Below are 20,423 nucleotides of genomic sequence, written 5' to 3'. Positions count from 1 at the left end.
AAAAAAAAAAAAAAAAAAAGAAAGAAAGAAAGAAAAGAAATAATTGTAATAATTGGATGGAACCCAGAGAAAATGACCTCACAGATAATCATCTCAAACTCTCAGGGCCAAGCACCTGTATATGCTAGATAAGACTCTGCCACTGAGCAACATCCCTAACCCCCACCTTTTTTAAATTTATATTTTTATTGTAGTTGGATGCAATACCTTTATTTTATTTATTTATTTTAATGTGGTACTGAGGATGGAACCCAGGGACCTGCACATGCTAGGCGAGCACTCTACTGCTGAGTCACAACCCCAGCCCCAGATCCCCAACCCTTTCTTAATACTTAATTTTGAGATAGAGTCTAAGTTGCTGAGACTGGCTTTGAACTTGTTCCTGCCTTAGCCTCTGCTGTAGCTGGATATACCACACCTGGCAAATACTTGGGTATCTACTATCAACAATAAAACAATCTGAAGAACAGTTTCCCATGAGGAAATGGTGTAAGAACTACCCCAAAATGTACTTCCTACAAATAAGCCAGAGTAATAGTTCATTTAAAAAAAAAACAAAAAAACTAATCTGATCATGTTATTACTTGATTAATAATACCTTACAATGATTCCAATTTGTTTTGAGGGTAAACTGTGAAGTCCTTGACAGGACCTAGATGGTCAGCCCCAAAGTTGGCTTACTTTTCCAACCTCATCTCTTCCCTCTTCCCTCTATACATCACCAGCCTGCCTCTTCTAACCTTCCTAGGTACACTTAGAATAGGTAGTTGTCCCCACCTATGACTATCTGGTCAAAGCCAGGCAATGATCTACCTCATATCTAGTGAATCTCATAGCTCTTATTCATATTATAATTATCTTGTTTCACCATACTCTAAGACTCCAACCACGGTGACTGCATCTTATTCATGCTTTTAAAGAAAATTAATAGCTTTTTTTTTTTGAAAGAGAGAGAGAGAAGTTTTCAAAATTTATTTTTCAGTTTTTAGTGTACACAACATCTTTATTTTATTTTATGTAGTGCTGAGGATCGAACCCAGGGCCCCGCGCATGCCAGGCAAGCACGTTACCGCTTGAGCCACATCCCCAGCCAAGAAAATAAATAGCTTTTAAAAAAAAGTGTATGTGTAAGACTCCTTTGGCGCAAGAATTAAAATCAAGAATCAATAAATGGAATGGACTAAAACTAAAAAGTTTCTTCTCAGCAAAAGAAACAATCTGTGAGGTGAATAGAGAGCCTACATATTGGGAGCAAATTTTTACCCTTCACACAGAGCAGTAATCTCTAGGGTATATAAAAGACTCAAAAAGTTACACAACACATACACACACAAGTCACACAACAACAACAACAAATAACCCAATCAATAAATGGTCCAAGGACTTGAACAGACACTTCTCAGATGATAATATACAATCAATAAAATTGATTAAAAAAAAATTCATCGCTAGCAATTAGAGAAATGCAAATCAAACCCCTCTAAGATTTCATTTCACCCCAGTCAGAATGACAGTTATTATGAAGACAAATAACAATAAGTGTTGGTGAGGATGTGGGGAAAAGGTACACTCATACACTGCTGGTGGGACTGCAAAATGGTGCAGCCAATATAAAAAGCAGTATGGAGATTTCTTGGAAAATTGGGAATGGAACCACCACTTGACCCAGCTATCTCTCTCCTCGGTGGTCTATACCCAAAGGACTTAAAAATTGCATACTACAGAGACACAGCCACATCAATGTTTATAGCAGCACAATTCACAACAGCTAAACTGTGGAACCAACACGAATGCCCTTCAGTGGATGAATGGATTTTTTTTTAATGTGGCATATATACACAATAGAATATTACTCAGCAATAAAAGAGAATAAAATCATGGCATCTGCAGGTAAATGGATGGAGTTAGAGAATATAATGCTAAGTGAAGTAAGCCAATCCCAAATAAACAAATGCCGAATGTTTTCTTTGATATAAGGAGGCTGATTCATAGTAGGATAGGGAAAGGGAGCATGGGAGGAGAAATAGACTTTCTCTAGATAGGGCAGAAGGGTTGGAGATGAAGGGAGAGGGCATGGAATTAGAAATGATGGTGGAACATGATATTCATTATTATCCAAAGTACACGTATGAAGACACGAATTGATGTGAATATACTTTGTATACAACCAGAGATATGAAAAAATGTGCTCTTTATGTGTAATAAAAATTGTAATGCAGTCTGCTGTCATATTAAAAAAAAATGGAAACACTTTCAGCCCATAGAGCCCACACAGTTAACTATAAAGTCAAATACCAGAAGCTGGAAATCTTCTCACTTTCTACTAAAACAGATCATTGGTCATTTAAAAATATAATATTAAAATCTCTGAAAATCTTTCCAAAGTATGTGCACAAAGCTGATAAATCTAGAGTGCACATTGAGGACACTTGTTCTCCATAAAGAAATAAGGACCGAGGGGCTGGGGTTGCAATTCAGTGGAAGAGCGCTTGCCTAGTATGTGTGAGGCACTGGGTTCGATTCCCATCACCACATATAAGTAAACTGATTAAATAAAGTTCCATTAAACAACATGTGTATGGGTGTATTCATTTCTTTACCCCCATCACCTACTGAAACTCCTGGGAAAAACACTTCATAAATATTTATTCAATGAAGTGAGCAGGGCATTGAGTTTGGTAGAATTCCAAAAGGCAGAAAAAAAGTGGCAAAGGAAAGAGAACTAAAGAAATCCTGAAGTTTAGGCCCCTAGGTACCTTGAAGAACTATGGGTCCTTTACAGAAAGGACAGATCTGAGGAAAACCCGCTATGGGGAAATGAAGGATTTAGGTTTTAGAAATAGTCTGTGTTTACTATGTTGGAAAAGAAATGTGATTGGGCTGGGGTTGTAGCTCAGTCGTAGAGCGCCCTCCTCACACGTGTGAGGCACTTGGTTCGATCCTCAGCACCACGTAAAAATAAATAAAGATATTGTGTCCAACTACAACTTAAAAAAAAAAAGAAAGAAAGAAAGAAAGAAATGTGATTATCAAGATATGACTTAAAGATTAATGTATGTTACAACAAACTACCTCAAGGCAGAAAATGGATAAAGAGAAGCAAAGGGGGAAAACCCAAAATTTAATAATTCAAACACTTGTTGTCTTTGAAATATTGAGTTTATCTCTGGGTACAAAAGGTACATACTGAACAGCTGTAGCTAAACAATCAAGTCTTACTATATTCCATCTAGATCAAAAGGTGATCTAGTCTTCAGTCACTACTAATACCCACACACTTTCACTTTTCCTTATGTCCAAAAATACTGCCCCAACATTTGCTTCTTCTAATACTTACAAAACTACACACACACACACGCAAATATGTGTGTGTGTATTTTTTTTTAAAGTGCCCTTTCAGTAAAAGCAATATTTTCTGGGCCAGTTTAATCATAATAAAACGCAGTATTTTGAAAGAATGGCATAAAAGGTAAATTGAAATAGCGAACATCTAACTTTCAATACTTCAAAGAATTACTTGGCACTATATTGGGCACCATGAGGAATACAAAAAGAAAGACCAAGAAAACAATGAAAAAAATGATTAATAATTTTTAAAATACCATCTTAGATATGTTTTGAGAACAAAAGGATCACTCAGTCACTCTTTTCTAGGGTTTTAATACTATAACTAAGCTTAAATAATCTTTCATAGGAACAAAATATCTCTATCATCTTTTTAAAGTACTATCTACCTCCTTCCATGAAAAGGTCTTTTAATGAAGTACAGTAAGGAAAACTGAACCTCTATTAACCCTGTTTGTTCCATCTGAAATAAAACTGGTAGTTCCAAAAGGTGATGACATGAAAATGATATGGTTAATTCTTATACAATGCTACTACCTTTGGATTTTTACTAATGTTCACTAGGCAGTGAATTATCCTTAAATTCTAGGAAGCTTTAAACTTACATAGTGCAAAAAAAAAAATAAAAATAAAAATCTTTAAAAAGAAAGTTTTGGTGTCCCTCTTGTGTTTCGAGGTATAATGCTATCTACCATCACACAGATGCTGTGAAATATCATTATGTGCCTAACTCTTCTATTAGTAGCAAGTCAAGCATTGGCCCAATCATGAGTGTTTCTCAAGAAAAAATGTGAAATTAACAAGTGGCTATGTAGTCAATAAAAACATCAGTCTTGTACAAAGACAAAAATACCAAATCTTAACTATTTTTTAATTAATTAATAGTTAAAAATAGTTAACTTTTTTTTTAGTTAATTTCTGATGGGTTTTGTTACCTCTTCTTTTAGTGCATGTTTCCTCTGTTCCAAACAGATCTCTTTAGCTCTCATCATCTGCAAAGTCTCTTTAGAAACTGCATACTGAAGTTTTTCCATACGTTCAGCAGCTGCTGCCCACGATGCTTTACCAAATTTCTTCTGATCTGCTCGCATTCGATCGTACACAGCTATTAAAATACAATCATTTTTTAAATGACACTAAGAAATAGAACTTGACATTACAGAATTAGAAAATGTTTGGTTTCACTGACCACATAAATCTTATCTCCATAAGTTACCTAAACATCTCTAAAATATAATGACAATATTGTACAGTCTCTCTAATGTCTTCAGTTTCAAAAATAATGTTCTGCAGATGAAACTTAGTGTCCAAGTAGTTTAAATTTTTTTTTCAAATACTTTCATGTCTAGTGTTAGTAACTTTCAAAACTTTATCAGAACTTTATTCTGTTAAGGTTTTGACAATCTGTCCTAACTATGCTAGATGAAGGAAAAACCATGACTATTTAAGATTATAAACATTCAAATCGACATTCCTAGTTCTATCATTCTTTTCCCTCCAAAAATATCATAACACCCTGAGGTGGGAGAGAAATAAGTTCTAGATAACATGGTGCTCGTGCAGAGGAGATAAAAACAATACAATTGATTTTCAGAGAAGACACAGCCCTGACCCATCCATCAAAAAGGAAGAACTTTTTAGTTTATCACTGCAGACCTAGTTCAAAATATAAATCTGGTGGCTAGGTGAAGCTGCACATGCCTATATTCCCAACAACTTAGGAGGCTAAGAGGGAGAATCCAAATTTCAGGCCAGCCTCAGCAACTCAGAATGTGGGGACAAAGCTCAACGGTAAAATTCCCCTGGTTTTAATCTCCAGTACCAAAAAAGGACATACAGACAGACACACACACACACACACAATCTTAGTAGTCAAAAGGCTAACATCTTCCAGTTAAAAAGTAGCACTGATAAGTAGCACTGTAGTGGCTCATTCTGGTCTTAAGTGATTGATCCAAACACACTTTTATTAGCATAAAACAAACTAAATTATCTTTTCTTATTCAAGCTCAAAGGCTTTTGGGCATGATAAAGTGCTTAGAATTTAGATAATAAGAAATCTGTAATGATTCTATTGAAGCATGTGGAATCCTAGGATAATGCCCATAGGAAAAAACATCTGAAACTGGAGATGAAGTTACAAATAAGAGCAGTAATCTATAAATTGTTTACACAGGTCCTGGGGTTGTGGCTCAATGGTAGAGTGCTTGTCTAGCACATGTAAGCACTGGGTTCGATCCTCAGCAACACATTAAAACAAATTAAAAATTTGCAGGGTGCAGTGGCACACGCCTGTAATCCCAGCAGCTTGGGAGGCTGAGACAGGAGGATTGGGAGTTTACAGCCAACCTCAGCAAAAAGCAAGGCACTAAGCAACTCAGTGAGACCCTGTCTCTAAATACAATACAAAAAAATAGGGCTGGGGATGTGATTAAGTGCCCCTGAGGAAGGAAGAGAGAAAGAAAGGAAATAAAGGTGTTGTATTCATCTACAACTGAAAATATTTATAAAATAAATTGTCTATATAGAATCAAAACTAACAAACTATGAATTACATGAGGATTTAATGACAGAATCACTGCACTTATCAGCTGTATACAGAACTGATGGACACAAAAAGTCACACAGAACTGAAGAGGATCACAAAAGTGAGGGTTTTTTGTTGTTGTTTTGTTTTTTTGTGTTTTTAATTTTTCTGTAATGGGTAGAGATTTTTTTCTCAACTAAAAGTGTGTTGTGTATCTAGACACTATCCTTAATATCGTGTTTTCCTTTTTAAAAAACTTTTTCATTAAAAAATTATAATACAGCTTCATGGTCATGTGTAACTTTAACTTTGTTAAGAAACCATAAAATTATTTTCTAAAGTGACTGTAGAATTTTGCATTCCTAACAGAAATGAAGAGTTCCAATTACTCTATATCCTCATCATTACTTAGTATGTTAGTATTTTTAATTTTAGTCACTGTAATACACATTAGTGGTATCTCTCACTGTGGTTTTAATATGTATTTTGTGGTGACTAATGACATTGCACTCCCCCCCACCCCCCGTGCTTGTTTGCTACCCTTATCCTCTGGTGAAGTGTCTGTTCAAGTTCTCTTCCCAACTTTTCACTGGATTATTTTCTCATTTTTGAGAGTTCTTTATGTAGCCTAAATACAAGTTATTTTATCAGACGTATGCAAATATTTACTCCCAATTACACTCTTAATTGTCTCATTCTATTTAAAGTGTCTGGCAACATAAACATTTTAAACTTTTGATGAGATACATTTTACCAAGTTGCTCATTTACAGTCTGTGCTCTTTTTGCTTTTAGCTTTTTACAGTTTATATCTGTGTAATGTATTACTAAGAACTCTTTGCCTAATCCCAAGGTATAGATTTAGGTAATTCAAGGAAATAGATTTTTCTTTTGGAATTACATTCTACATTTGAATCTATGATCCATTTGAATTTAAAGGAAGGTTTATATCAAAGTTCAGTTTTCTGTATGTAGATGGTCAACTGTTGCAATATCAAGTGTTGTCTCACTATTGATTTGCTTTATCAAAGATTAAATGGCCATATTAGTATGTCTATTTCTTTACTACTATTCTCGATCACTGATTTTAAAGGAAAGGTAAGTGTACCCACATATGCCTGCCTACAAAGTAAACACCTTAATTTGCTATGGTCTTTAACTACTAGGATAAATGATCCTATGTTTTTCTGTATAATTATTCCCAATGTAAAATACTTAATCACTCATCTTCAAAAATGCCTAAAAAGAATAATTTTACTGGGACTTACCTTTTTGAGCTTTTGCTGTTATTTCAAAATATTTGACTGTAAGATCTTGAATAGATAGTACAGCCATATGAGCTTTCCGCTGCCAGTCGGCATCTTCTTTTTGTAGACTCTCAATTCTTCGGGGTCCCAGATAATCATTTTCCATAGAAATCTTTAGAAAGAAAGAGAAAAAAATTTAAAAAAAAGGAAAGAAGCCTTTTAACTCACTTTTCTTCAAACATTTACTAAATGCTTATGTGTCAGCCATTAAGCTAGGTGCTAATAATCCAATACTTCTTTCACACTGCTCTAGAAGAGATGCTATTAATTTAAAAAAGAAGTGATTAACGATGAAACAGACTATTTGACATAGAAATCTATTTTCCATGCCTCTCCGCTACACTCTTCCATCTCTTCCCCTCAATATATAAATAAAGGATATAAACCAAAATGTTAAAAATCTGATTATTTTGGGGTGTTGCAATAATGAACAATTTATTCTGTCCTTTACAATAACTACAAATTCAGGTTAAAAATTATCTATGTGGAGCTGGGGATGTGGCTCAAATGGTAACGTGCTCACCTGGCATATGCGAGGCACTAGGTTCAATCCTCAGCACCACAAAAAAAATAAATAAATAAAGATATTGTGTCCACCTAAAACTAAAAATAAATAAATATTTTTGAACAATCATCTGTGCACCGCTTCTGTAACTTAGCAATATCCTCTCTCAAAACAAAAAAGGTAGTTTAGTGGTAGAGAAGGAAGGAAGGAAGGAAGGGAGGGAGGGAGGGGAAAAAATAGAACAGAAGGAAAGAAAGAAAATGGAAGGAAGGAAAGAAAAAGAAAGGCAAGATAAAAGAGGAATAGAAAGGGAAACAATTATTTGTGCAATAAAATATTAGTTTAATTTACTGCCATTAAATAAATAAAATATAGAAAATGCAAATTTTAAGACTGATAATATATAAAAATTAGCCCATGTGCATACTGATAAGGCCCATGACTGAGGCTTAAGGAATTCTTACATTCTGATGTTGGGTAAAGAAGGACCTACAGACACCAAGTCAGACATAAGGAAATTCCAGAAGCAGTAAGATTCAGAGGAGGAAAGACTCTCATTGTCACACTCCACTTAGTAGAAGAAGAGGATGAGGACTAGTATCCATGGACATAATATCATGAAGATCACTGTACTTAGCAACATGGTTCTGACCTAAAAGGTAAACTCCCTTTGCTTTTTAACTTCCATCACATCTTTAGAACTCAGTTCATTTATTGGTTTGTGAAAATACCCTGACTTTCCATAATAAGCTAGTTGGTGCAATACCTATACCTTTCCTTCACAACAATTACTACTATACTCATACTTTACCATTATTTTGTGAACTTGCAAATACTAATACAATGTATTGTATTTCCTAAATGACAGAAAATAGAAAAAAATTCCCTTCCATGCATTTTGTATCAAGAGAAATGCAGACACACATATATAAATAATATTCCGAGAAATCTTATTATGTGAAGGAACAGAGAAAAAGAGAGACCTGGGGAAAGCAATGGGCTTATCTATGGGACTTTTGCTTTCTATTTTGAGTAGCCACATCTTTTTTTCTTTCTTTCTTTTGGTACCGGGGATTGAACTCAGGGGCACTCAACCACTGAGCCACATCCCCAGACCTATTTTATATTTTATTTAGAAATAGGATCTCACTGAGTTGCTTAGCGCCTCGCCATTGCTGACGCTGGCTTTGAACTTGCGATCCTCCTGCCTCAGCCTCCCCAGTCACTGGGATTATAGGTGGGCACCACCAAGCACAGCTTGAATAGTCACATCTTAATGGGAGATCATGGGCAAGGTGAGGTAATATAAGAAACAAGTATCCAGTGGAGGGCAAATCTAAAGCTGTAAGAGATGGGGCTAATTAGTATAGGGAAATTCCTTAAAAAAAAAAAATAGGGAAATTCTTAAGAAGAAATAACCAGAGATGTTTGCACTGAAAAGTTGTTTGAAATAAAGGCCAGATTTGGATCATACACATCTAACATGAAAGTTATGCTTAATATGGTTATAAAACACAACTTTATGCAATAGTGTTTATGAAAGTTTTTTTTGGTATTTTTTCCTGGCAGCACTAGAGATAGAACTCAGAATCTTGCACATGATAGGCAAGTACTCTACCACTGAGATACATTCTCAGCTCCTGTAAAGGCTTTTTTAAAAAAGTTTTTAATAACAGGAAATGATGCTTATAATAGTAGGTGAGGACAGATCAAAATCATAGACATAAATCCTATTATCTAAAAGAGTTGCAGAAAAAAGACAAAATAAAAAATAATGTATTATTACTGTTATCTTGTTGTGGTAAATTTTTTTTCCTCCTGCTAAAAACTGCAAACTCACTTTCCCAAATTTTTTTCTTCACTGAATATATACATCTTTCATAGTCATAAGGAAAAAAAATGACTTGATCTCTTCTTGGGTTCACAAACCATACCAAGTACACAAGGTGAAATCACATTATCCCAGAAGTTTCCTGTTTCTGTTCAAGCAAACAGCTAGTCCATGTTTTCAGATATGGGGCCCACCAAGAAGCAAGACTATGAGTTACCTCCTTTTTTCCAATCTACAGGAGGGAGGAGAAGTGGAGATATTATCAGAATCTAAATGTCTCCACTAATAGCTAGAAAAGAGAAATATGAATCTATGTGAGTTCCATATCTGGGACTATTAAAAAAATGCCAAACAAAGAAATTTAGGCCAGGAACAGCACCTTTAGTTTCTTGATAGTCAATTCCCTACTGGATCTCCTCCCCCACTTTTAAAATTCTCAGTGAAGGTTACTATACCTCCAACTTCAGGAGCCTAACATAATATGCACTGCATATCGTTGGACTTTTCTTCTCCTTTTTAGACTTTCTAATGGCTCTTTCTGGAAATTATTTCAACTGTAGAATTTGAATAGAGAGACTAGTGTACTAGGTGCTTCAAGGAGCACAAGTATATGATTGAGATGCACATTCTCCTCCTAGTAAACACACAATATCTCATTGGTGAGGTGCTACAAAGATATCTGTGATGTAGAAGTCAGTTTTGAAATTAGGAGACACAGCTGTTACTTATTAACTGAGAGCTTTGAAAAATTACTTATCAAGTCAATTGTCCACTCAAAATGATGGCATATTACACATCTGCTCAGTGCCAATATTGCACTGTAGACAGCAAGACATTTGACTTAATGAAAGACATGGGCAATTTAAAGAATTACAACAGAATATGAAAAAAACATCATGACAAAAATTGCCTAAGATACCAAGAGAACACCAAGGGTAGAGGTTTAGGTGCAAAGTCTGGTCAGAACTAAAGGAACAGAGTAGTGGATTCACAGAGAATAAGCAGAAAAAATTGGGGGAGGAGTAAATATTACAAATAGTGAGCCTCTGGGTAAAAAGAATAAAAGTACTTTAAGACCATGGAGATTTATGCTTAAAAGTCTGTTGAGAGCAAAAGTAAATAAAGTTAAGTAAGACAATCAGGGGAGACAAAGACCACTGAGAAGAATCAGAAGGGGAAAATACATTTAGTTATTTAGATCAGGACATATTTCACTGAGTTTCATAACTGCAGATGGCTTTAAAGGAGGATGTGACAGGTCTATATGGAGTACAAGGGGAGAGAGAACCCCTGAAAAAGACAAGCTAGAGGCAACTACCAACCTGAACAAAAGTGTAGAGGCAGGCATGTGGAGGGCATGCTAAGGGAGAGAGAGTAGTCTAGCCTTGTAGGAGCTTAGATGAAGCAGATAAAAGCAATGGGAGTGGAGACTAGAAAAGTATGTTGTGGACACTATGAGGAGGTTTTTAAATGTCAGGCTGAGCAGTGTATTCTTAATTTGACAAGGAAAAAAAAAGCACTGTGGGATTTTAAGCAATAAATAGTATATTTGAACTTTATTTTAGATTCAAGTATTCTAGTGGACCTGGCTGCTCATAATAAAATCATTGAGGTGTATTTATCCCTGATTTTAAAATCTCTGTTTAAAAAGTGAGCATTATTTACAAGGGTGGGATAGAACTTCAATAATGCTGCAAGTCGAAATTTTAATCTCATAGTTAGGATTTATGAACTTTTATTCACAGTATAAACACAAGAGAAATGGAAATAACATGCATTACAGCTTTTAGACATGATAGTCTTTGACATCTACCTGAAGTTAACTGTGCTTTGTTACCTTCACAGAATAAAAAAAATGCTCAGTATGCTCTTCTTCTAAGCTGCTTCTTAATTTCACTTCCCAAACTCAGTAGTCACAACATCTATCAAGCCTGAAGCTTGTCTATCAAGCCTAAATTCTTGTCTATCATTTCGAAGTCCATCCTTCTGCTTTATAATGCTTAGATTTGGATCAGCAGATCTCCTTTAGGCTTTTCCAACAAAAGAGTTTGGAAAAGTTTGCTTAATTTTTAATAATTCCAACTCGTTCTTTGTTTGCCCAGTCCTAGGAGGGGTAGCTCCTTTTATAATTGCTTCCTCTGAGGTGCCTTAGAGTAAATTTCTTGATTTCCTAATTATTCAAAATTTTAAGATAGAAATCATTTATTTGCATGTTAAATACTGTATCCTTAATCCACAGGACTTGGGGGGAAGTGTATAATTTACATTAAGGCTTTTTGGGGAGAAAAAAATTTTTCCTTTAAAAAAATTCTGATAATTATTCGACGATAAGTTGTACATTGCTGTTGGATTAATATCTTCATCTTCTCTACACACACACATTCACGTATATTTAAGATAGACATGCTTTCTATGCTTTTTTCCCTATACTTTTTAACAGACTTTTTGAACTTAGCTGTAATGTTGTCACTAATAGTTAAGATCCTTAACAGTTTAATGTACCTAAAGCATTAAGCAAGAATATTCTTGAGTTCTTTTCCTAACTTGGTTAACTTGAAGATGTACAGCGTTGGTCTGCTAGATCATGTGCTAAAAACAATGACAACTCTGTTTTGAATTTCATGGCTAGAAAGAAAACAGTCCCTGTTTTAATATGGAAAAAAAAAATGTGTGTCCCTTTAGGTAGCTAGGAGAGTGAAACTAGTTTATAAATACAAATTTTCTGGCATGAAGTTCCTCATCATAAAGCACATCACTTGCTGAGATACTGGGTTTTATATGAAAACTTAAAATTACTTCTGTCTATTGCTGGGATACTGGGGTGGAAGAAACCTAACTAAGATTCTTTGGTGAAGCAAATGTCAGGATTCACTTGTGAATATACTGATATGGTAATACTTAAGATGCAAATTTCCCAGGCCCTAGAGTTGCCTGAAGATGATTCTTCAATAATAAGCAAATACTAAGAGCTTCTTCATACCCCAGGCAAGAAAGTGAAATGATGCATATTTTTCTTTTAAAGTGAGGCAGACTCAGTAGCATATGCCTGTAATCTCAGCTACTTTAGAGGCTGAAGCAGCACTTTAAGTTTGAAGCTAGCCTGAGCAACAGAGCAAGACTTTGTCTCATATTGAAAAAAACAAGAGAGAGAAGAGAGGAGAGAAAAAACAGAGAAGGCTGGTGGTAGAACACTTGGCTACAAAGGCACTTATATAATCTTGCTTTGTAGGTAGGGAGAGTAGAGGATCAGCACATTCAAAATTTACAAAATGTGGGAGACAACTGGCAAAATGAGGTAACTTGCTCCAAGAGAATTTCCTCTTTTCCTGTATATTCTTAGATCCAAAGCATAACAACAATTCTCATACTGTGTTAAAACAGCAGGCTCTGCAAACATTCAATCCCAACCATGCCACTTACTAGCAACCATCAACGGTGCTAGGTTGGTATGATGATTGAGAGTATTAGTTACTAAATTCTTTTTTTTTTTTTAAGAGAGAGAGAGCGAGCTAGAGAAGAGATAGAGAATTTTTTTTTAATATTTATTTTTAGTTTTCCGTGGACGACATCTTTATTTTATTTGTATGTGGTGCTGAGGATCAAACCAAGCACACTACCCCTTGAGCCACATCCTCAGCCCCTAGTTTACTAAATTCTGACAAACAATGTCAATACCATCTTGTCTGAATAAAAGAACAAGCTTTTTATTCAGTTCACCATTCCTGTTTCTATATATGTCTACCTGGAATACTTACTAGTCCAATCCAAAGTTTATACTGACACATATACCCATTTCCTACTGGGTTCTTATTCATTGTACAGTAGTGAAGCCCCAGATAATCTCTCTTTTGCATTTATAATCAACTTGAGATATAACTTATATACAACAAAAGGCATCCTTTTAAGTATAGTTTTGATTTGACAAATTTATGGGTCCATTTAACAACAAGAATAATTAAGATTTAGAACACACCAATCATCCCAAAGGATTCTCTTATGCCTACCCATCCTCCCTCAGCAATTTCCCCAGCATCATCCCAGGCAACAACCGTTTAGCTTTCTGTCAGCACATATCAGATGATCATTTCTAGAATTTCATATAAACAGAATCATACAGTTTGTGCTTTTTATGTTTGTCCTTTTACTCAGCATAATGTTGTAGGCAATATTATTTTAGCTTAAATTGTATACAATTAAGCTAATCTGCAGAGCAGTCAATCTGTCCAAGTTTTAGCAGCAGAATTCAACCATGGAACATAACCACAATCAAAATACTAGACATTTTCATCACCTCCAAAGGATTCCTTGTGATGCTTTGCAGTTCATTACTTCTTGCATTATATACTCTTCACTCTTTAATCTGGATTCTATTACTTAGGGTGCTTTTTCATTCCTTTGCATTGCTGAGACGTACTCTACTATATGAAAATGACACACTCTGTTTACCTATTCACCTGTTGATGGTATTTGGGTTATTTCCAGTTTTGGGCTATTACACATGAAACTAGCATAGACATTATGCACAAGACACTTTTGTGAACAAATATTTTCATTTCTTTGGTTTAAATAGCCAGGAGTCTAAATAGATGGTTTTAGGTAACATATGTTTTAACTTTTGAAGAAAGACCCAAGATGTTTCCAAAAGTGATTATACCACATTAAACTCTGGCTGGCAATGTATGGAGATTCCAGTCATTCCACATCCCTACCAGCCTGTAGAACTAACAAAATTCATTTTTAGCCACTCTAATGGGTATAATAGTATCTCGTTATAGTTTTAATTTTCATTTCTCTGATGAATACTGGTACTATGAACATCTTTACATTAATTATTAGCCATATTTTAAGAGTCTTTTAAAAAATTTAGCCAGGTTTTAAAATGTTATTTTTCTAACTACGCTGTAAAATTCTTTTTTCAGATGTTTCACAGGTACAAGTATTTTCTTTTTTCTTTCTTTTTTTTGAGAATTTTAATATTTATTTTTTAGTTCTCGGCGGACACAACATCTTTGTTTGTATGTGGTGCTGAGGATCGAACCCGGGCCGCACGCATGCCAGGCGTGCGCGCTACCGCTTGAGCCACATCCCCAGCCCTACAAGTATTTTCTGTCTATGGCATGCCTTCTCATGTCCTTAACAGTCCAAACAGCAAAAGTATCCAATTAATCAAATTTTAGTTTATGGTTCAATTTTTCTTTCCTATCTTCAAAAAATATTAAAAAACAAAACAACAGCAACAAAAATTTCCCTTTCCTTCCCAAAGATTATGAAAACTTTCTTCTAAGTCAAATCAATTGACAAGGGTACCAAGAATACACAATGGGCAAATGACCATCTCCTTTAATAAACTGCATTAGCAAAACTTGGTATCCACATGCAGTTATTAAAATTAGGCTCTTCTCACCTTATATAAAAATCAACTCAAAATGGATAAACTTAAATGAAAAACTTCAAACTTAAATGAAAAACTGCATAAGAAAACACACAGGAAAAGCTCTACGACAATAATCTAGGAAGTCACTTTTTGGATATGACAACAAGAGCAAAAACAGACTAAAAGAATTACCTCACACAAAAACACTTCTGCACAACAAAGGGAACTACTAAAAGTCTATGGAAATGTTTTATCAAGCCATACATCTGATAAGGGGTTCATATCCAAGATATACAAAGAACTCAATCGCAAGACCCAATTTAAAAATGGGCAAAGGACAAAAGCAGACAAAACATATAAATGGCCTACAGGTATTTTGAAAATGTTCACTCTCACAAATCATGAAGGAAATCAAGTTAAAAACCACAATGAAATATTACCTCACACCTGTTAGAATGGCTATAATTAAAGAGAAACGCTGGAGAGGAGGTAAAGAAAAGGCAACCTTACGCAACCTTTGCACTGTGTTGGTGGGTATGTAAATTAGTAGATCCATTATGGAAAACAGTAGGCAAGTTCCTCAGAAAATAAAAACAGATACACGATTTTTGTATGTACCAAATGGATATGAAATCATTATGTTGAGACATCTTCACTCCCAAATTTATTGCAGCATTATCCATAACTGAAGAGATTAAATCAATCTAAGTGGCCATCAACAGATGAATAGATAAAATGTATATACACAGAATGCTATTTCCTTCTGCAAAAAGAAGGAAATCCTGTCTCTTGTGACACAACACGGATAATCCTGGAGAACATTACATTAAGGGAAACAAGTCAGACACAAAAAAGATAAATACAGCAAAATCCCACTATATGTAAATTCTACAAAGTTGAACTCATAAAAGCAGTGAACAGGATGGTGGTTATCAGGATTGGTGGGGAAAGGGTAGTGAGTATGGGGTCTTGGGAAGATATTGGTTAAAAGATATACATTTGCAGTTGGGAGTAGTAAATTGAAAAGATCTGTACAACATGGTAACTATAACAGTATATTGTATTCTTGAAAACCACTAACAGATTTTAAGTGTTCTTACCACACACACAAAAAATAATAATAAGTATGTGAGATAATGAATATGTTAAGTGGCTCAATTCAGTCATCCCACAATGCACAAAAATATTATGTTGGTTGGGAGTAGTGGTGCAAGCCTGTAATGCCAGGGGGCTTGGGAGGCTGAGACAGAAGAATCAGGAGTTTAAAGCCAGATTCGGCAATGGCTAGGTACTAAGAAACTCAGTGAGACCCTGTCTCTAAATAAAAATATAAAACACGGATGGGATGTGGCTCAGCAGTTGAGTGCCACTGAGTTCAACTCCCAGTACAGCCCCCCAGAAAAAAAATCAGGTTGTACATAACAAATAAAAATGATATGTATTGGGGCTGGAGTTGTGGCCTAGTGTTAGAGTGCTCACCTAGCATGTTCAAGACCCAGGGTTTGATCCTGGGTAGTTTGTGTCCAACTACAACTAAAAAATAAATAGTTTTTAAAAAATGGTATGTATTAATTAAACATTTTTTAAATAAAAATAAATTTTAAAAACCCTGCTGGAATTTTAATCTATGGAGCTGAGTATAAATATAAATGACATCTACCTTGATTTGGATATGATTTCCATGTGACCTCCAAAGGCTTATATGTTAGGCTTGCTTCCTAGGGGGGTAGTATTGGAGGCAGTGGATCTTCAAGAAGCGAGGCCTAGTGTAGTTCTTTAGAACAGTCTGGGTTGGATACTTGGAAGGAATTGTGGAAGTCTTGTCTTTCTGGCTTCCTGATCTCTTCCTTACACAGGCTTATACTACATCCACCATGACGTAATACAACCTAAAGAAGGCCCTCTCCAGAAACTGAACCATGCTATTTGGACACTGAACCTTAAAAATGTGAGCTAAGTAAACCTCTTTTCTTTATATTTATTTAATCAGTCTGCTTCAAGAATTTCATTATAGTAACAAAAACAGACTAATACACTGAAATATAAACATTATTTTTTCCAATTTATTAATGTCCCATACCTCCTTTTATTTAGGCATCCTAATTTTTCTCTGCAAAGTTTTGCAATATTCAATATTTGGGCTTTAATACATTGCTTAAACTTATCCCTAAACAATTTATGCACAGGAATGCTAATATAAGTGGTACTTTAAAAAATTTGATTTTAAGTTGCTGATATCTAGATGACAGGAAATGCAACTGAATTTTTAATAATGATTTTATATCCCTAAACTTATTTCTAGGATTTCTAGTTTTTTAAGTTCCTTAGGATTTTTGACATGTGACTTTTTCAAATAAAAAGCTTTATTTCCTCCTTTCCAATTTATGTTTTTAAAAAATGCCTTATTGAACTGGCTAGGACCTCCAGGATAATACAGAATAAAAGTGAAGAAAAGTTGGAGATGGAGTGTGGATCAGTGATAGAGTGCTTGGCTAGCATGTGCAAGGCGCTATGTTTGATTACTAGTACTACCACCATCCAAAAATGGATAAACTAATCAATCTCACCTTGTTTTCAATATTAAGGCAAAGAATTCAGTCATTCACTATTAGGTATAACTATAGATGTTTTATATATGCCCTCTATCAGGGTGAGAAAGTTCGCTCTTCTTCGTTTGTTGAGTTTTATCATAAATGAGTACTGAACTTGGCCAAACACTTGTCTGCATCTGTAGAAAGGATATATAGTGTTTTCCCCCTTCATTTGGATAATTATGATAATATGGTAATTTACATTGGCTTATTTTTTAATATTAAACCATTCTTGCATTTCTGAGAAAAATCCCTCTTGATCACAGCATATCATCATTTTTATAGATTAATGGACCCTATTTCCTTGTTTTATGTTCAGGATTAAAAACAATATATTCCGGGCTGGGGCTGGCAGGTGCGAGGCACTGACTTGGATTCTCAAAACTGCATATAAATAAATAAAGGTCTACCAACAACTAAAAAAGAATGTTAAAAAAAAAATAGTGTATTCATGGAGAGATTTATCTGTAGTTTTCCTTTTTCTGTCTTCATTTGAATTTAGCATGAGGCTAAATGCTGGCCAGATAAAATGAGATGGGGAATATTCTCTCAGCTTTTATTTTCTAAAAGAATTAGTAAACACAATTCACAATAGCTAAATTATGGAATCAATCCAGGTGCCCATCAATAAATGAATGCATTAAGAAATTGTGATACACACACACACACACACAGGAATTCTACTCATCCAGTAGAAAGAATGAAATTATGGCATTTGCCAGGAAATAGAAGGAAATGAGGAATATCTTGGTAAGTGAAACTAGCCAAACTCAGAAACTCAAAGGTCAAATGTTTTCTCATATGTGGAGGCTAGGGTAAAATAAAGGAAGAGGGGCAAGGAGGATAAGATTATATAAGGAACCAAATATAAATTAATAGACAGTGAAAGGAGTCCAGTAGACTAGGGGAAGGAGCAGTAGGGGAAGGACGGGAGGGAAAAGGAAGAGAATGGGGAAGAACATGAAAAGAGATCCATTTTCATGCTTGTATGAATTTATTGGGATAAACCTAACTACTAGTAATAACCATAAAGCTCTAATAAAAAATTTAATTAATTAATTAAAAGTTTGTGTAGAATTGGTATTATTTCTTCTTCCACTGTTTGACAGAATCCTCTAATGATGTCATCTGAACCTGGAGTTTTCTTTGTGTAAAGGTGTTAAATTATGAACTCAATTTTACTAACAAATACAGGACTACCAAAATTTCTGTCTTCTTGAAATCCGTTTTGATAATTCATATTTTTCTATGAAGTGTGTCCATTTCATCTAAACTGTAGAATTTGTTGGCACAAGTTTTTTTATATTCTGTTTATCTGTAGAAATATACTGATTTTTGTTTAATCAATTCAATTAGGTTTCTAAAATATATTGAAATATGTATTTTTTTACATAACCAGGTTTTGGTTTCACTGATTTTTATCTACTAATTGCTCCCTTTGCATTGATTTCAACTTATTTTTTTCACTTTTATTTAACTTTTTTTTTTTTTTGCAGTGCTGGGGATTGGATCCAAGGGTGCGCTACCACTTCACTACCTAACTCTATTTTTAAAATTTTAACAACAGCATCAAAATTGCCATCCTCCTTTCTCAGCCTCATGTGTCACCATGCTCAGCTGATTTTCCAGTTTCATAAGGTAGAAGTTTCAGTCATTGATTTTAGATCCTTCTTCATCTAATGTTAAGTACTTAAAGCCATAAATTTCTCTACAAATACAGATTTACCTTCACTCTTTGATATCTTGTCAATGATTCAGATTAAGATTTCATAGGTCTAAGATTGTTCCCTTTCCCAAAAGATGGAGATAGGAAATGAACAGTCAAAAAAAAGTGAAAAAAAGAAAAAGGTGCTAGGCATGTGGTTCCCTGTTAAAGCACTTGCCTAGCATATGTAAGACTGAGTTCAATTCCTCGCACCACACAACAACAACAACAAAACACAAAGCATCCTCCCAGAAATCAGTCTTCACTAGACTATTAGGCTCCACATAAGGCAATCATTTATGGGACATGGGTAGAACAGCAATCTAATCAAAATCACTGCAGACTAATGATTAGGGAAAAAAGCTTTTATAATGCCATCAATTCCACACAAATCTTAAGAAACATAAGAAAATAATATACCACTAGAATTATTTCAACATTAATGATACCACAAATGATATACATTCAAATACTTTTCCTACTTCAAGGTTTGTGTGTGCGCATTGTGTGTGTGCGCGCACGTGCACATGGGCACACACGTGTGCATTTCTGTGAACTGAACCCAGAAGTGCTTTATACTACTGACCTAACCCCCAGCCCCTTTTATCTCATTTTGAGACAGTCTCACTAAGTTGCTGAGGCAGGCCTCAAACTTGCGTTCCTCCTGTCTTATTCTGAAGCTGCTGGATTACAACTGCAAGCCACTGCACCGTTACTTCAAGGCTTTTCAACTAACAATTATCTCAGTGCACCCAACACATGTCCTACCAATAGGTCAGGGTGAAACATGCTTCTTACTCAATTTTAGGCAGTGATTTTCATACTTAAACACAAAATTTACTGAACATATCTTATTTCATTAAGATTTACTTAACCTAGAAGACTGTGCCAGCAAGATCCTTTTATTGATATAGCTAGCCTGGCTTAGTAACACAAATACATTTAAAAACACAGAAATCATGACTTCAATTAGCTGCAAATAACCTTCAGAAGCACCAAAATATTTCTATGACACTACATATTTTCTGTGTAACTATGTAAACACAAATACCTTGCCAAATCAATTATAATTGCTTTTCTAGTGAGTATGGATTTTCTAACGTAAAAGTAATGAGTAATCAGTAATGTAATTAGAAAAATAAATTATTTGGAATTACAGACACCTGATTTTGAGTACTGAATCAACTCTTCTACTAACTAGATACAAACAAAACCAAATCATCCCAATGTTAGTTTTCT

General features: G+C 34.8%; 1 protein-coding gene across 1 annotated transcript in view; it reads right to left on the bottom strand.

Annotated features, from left to right (window-relative positions):
• Jmy (junction mediating and regulatory protein, p53 cofactor) overlaps window positions 1–20,423 on the bottom strand; it is an 83,681-nt gene that overhangs the window by 28,210 nt on the left and 35,048 nt on the right. The window contains 2 exon segments of the mRNA XM_015497894.2: window positions 4,281–4,450; window positions 7,140–7,290. Coding sequence (XP_015353380.1) covers window positions 4,281–4,450; window positions 7,140–7,290 — 321 coding nt within the window.

Source organism: Marmota marmota, unplaced genomic scaffold (assembly GCF_001458135.2).
Source record: "Marmota marmota marmota unplaced genomic scaffold, marMar, whole genome shotgun sequence".
In the NCBI taxonomy this organism is placed as follows: domain Eukaryota; kingdom Metazoa; phylum Chordata; class Mammalia; order Rodentia; family Sciuridae; genus Marmota; species Marmota marmota.
The sequence above is the reverse complement of the archived record's forward strand: the minus strand, read 5'-3'. Positions and strand labels throughout refer to the sequence as shown.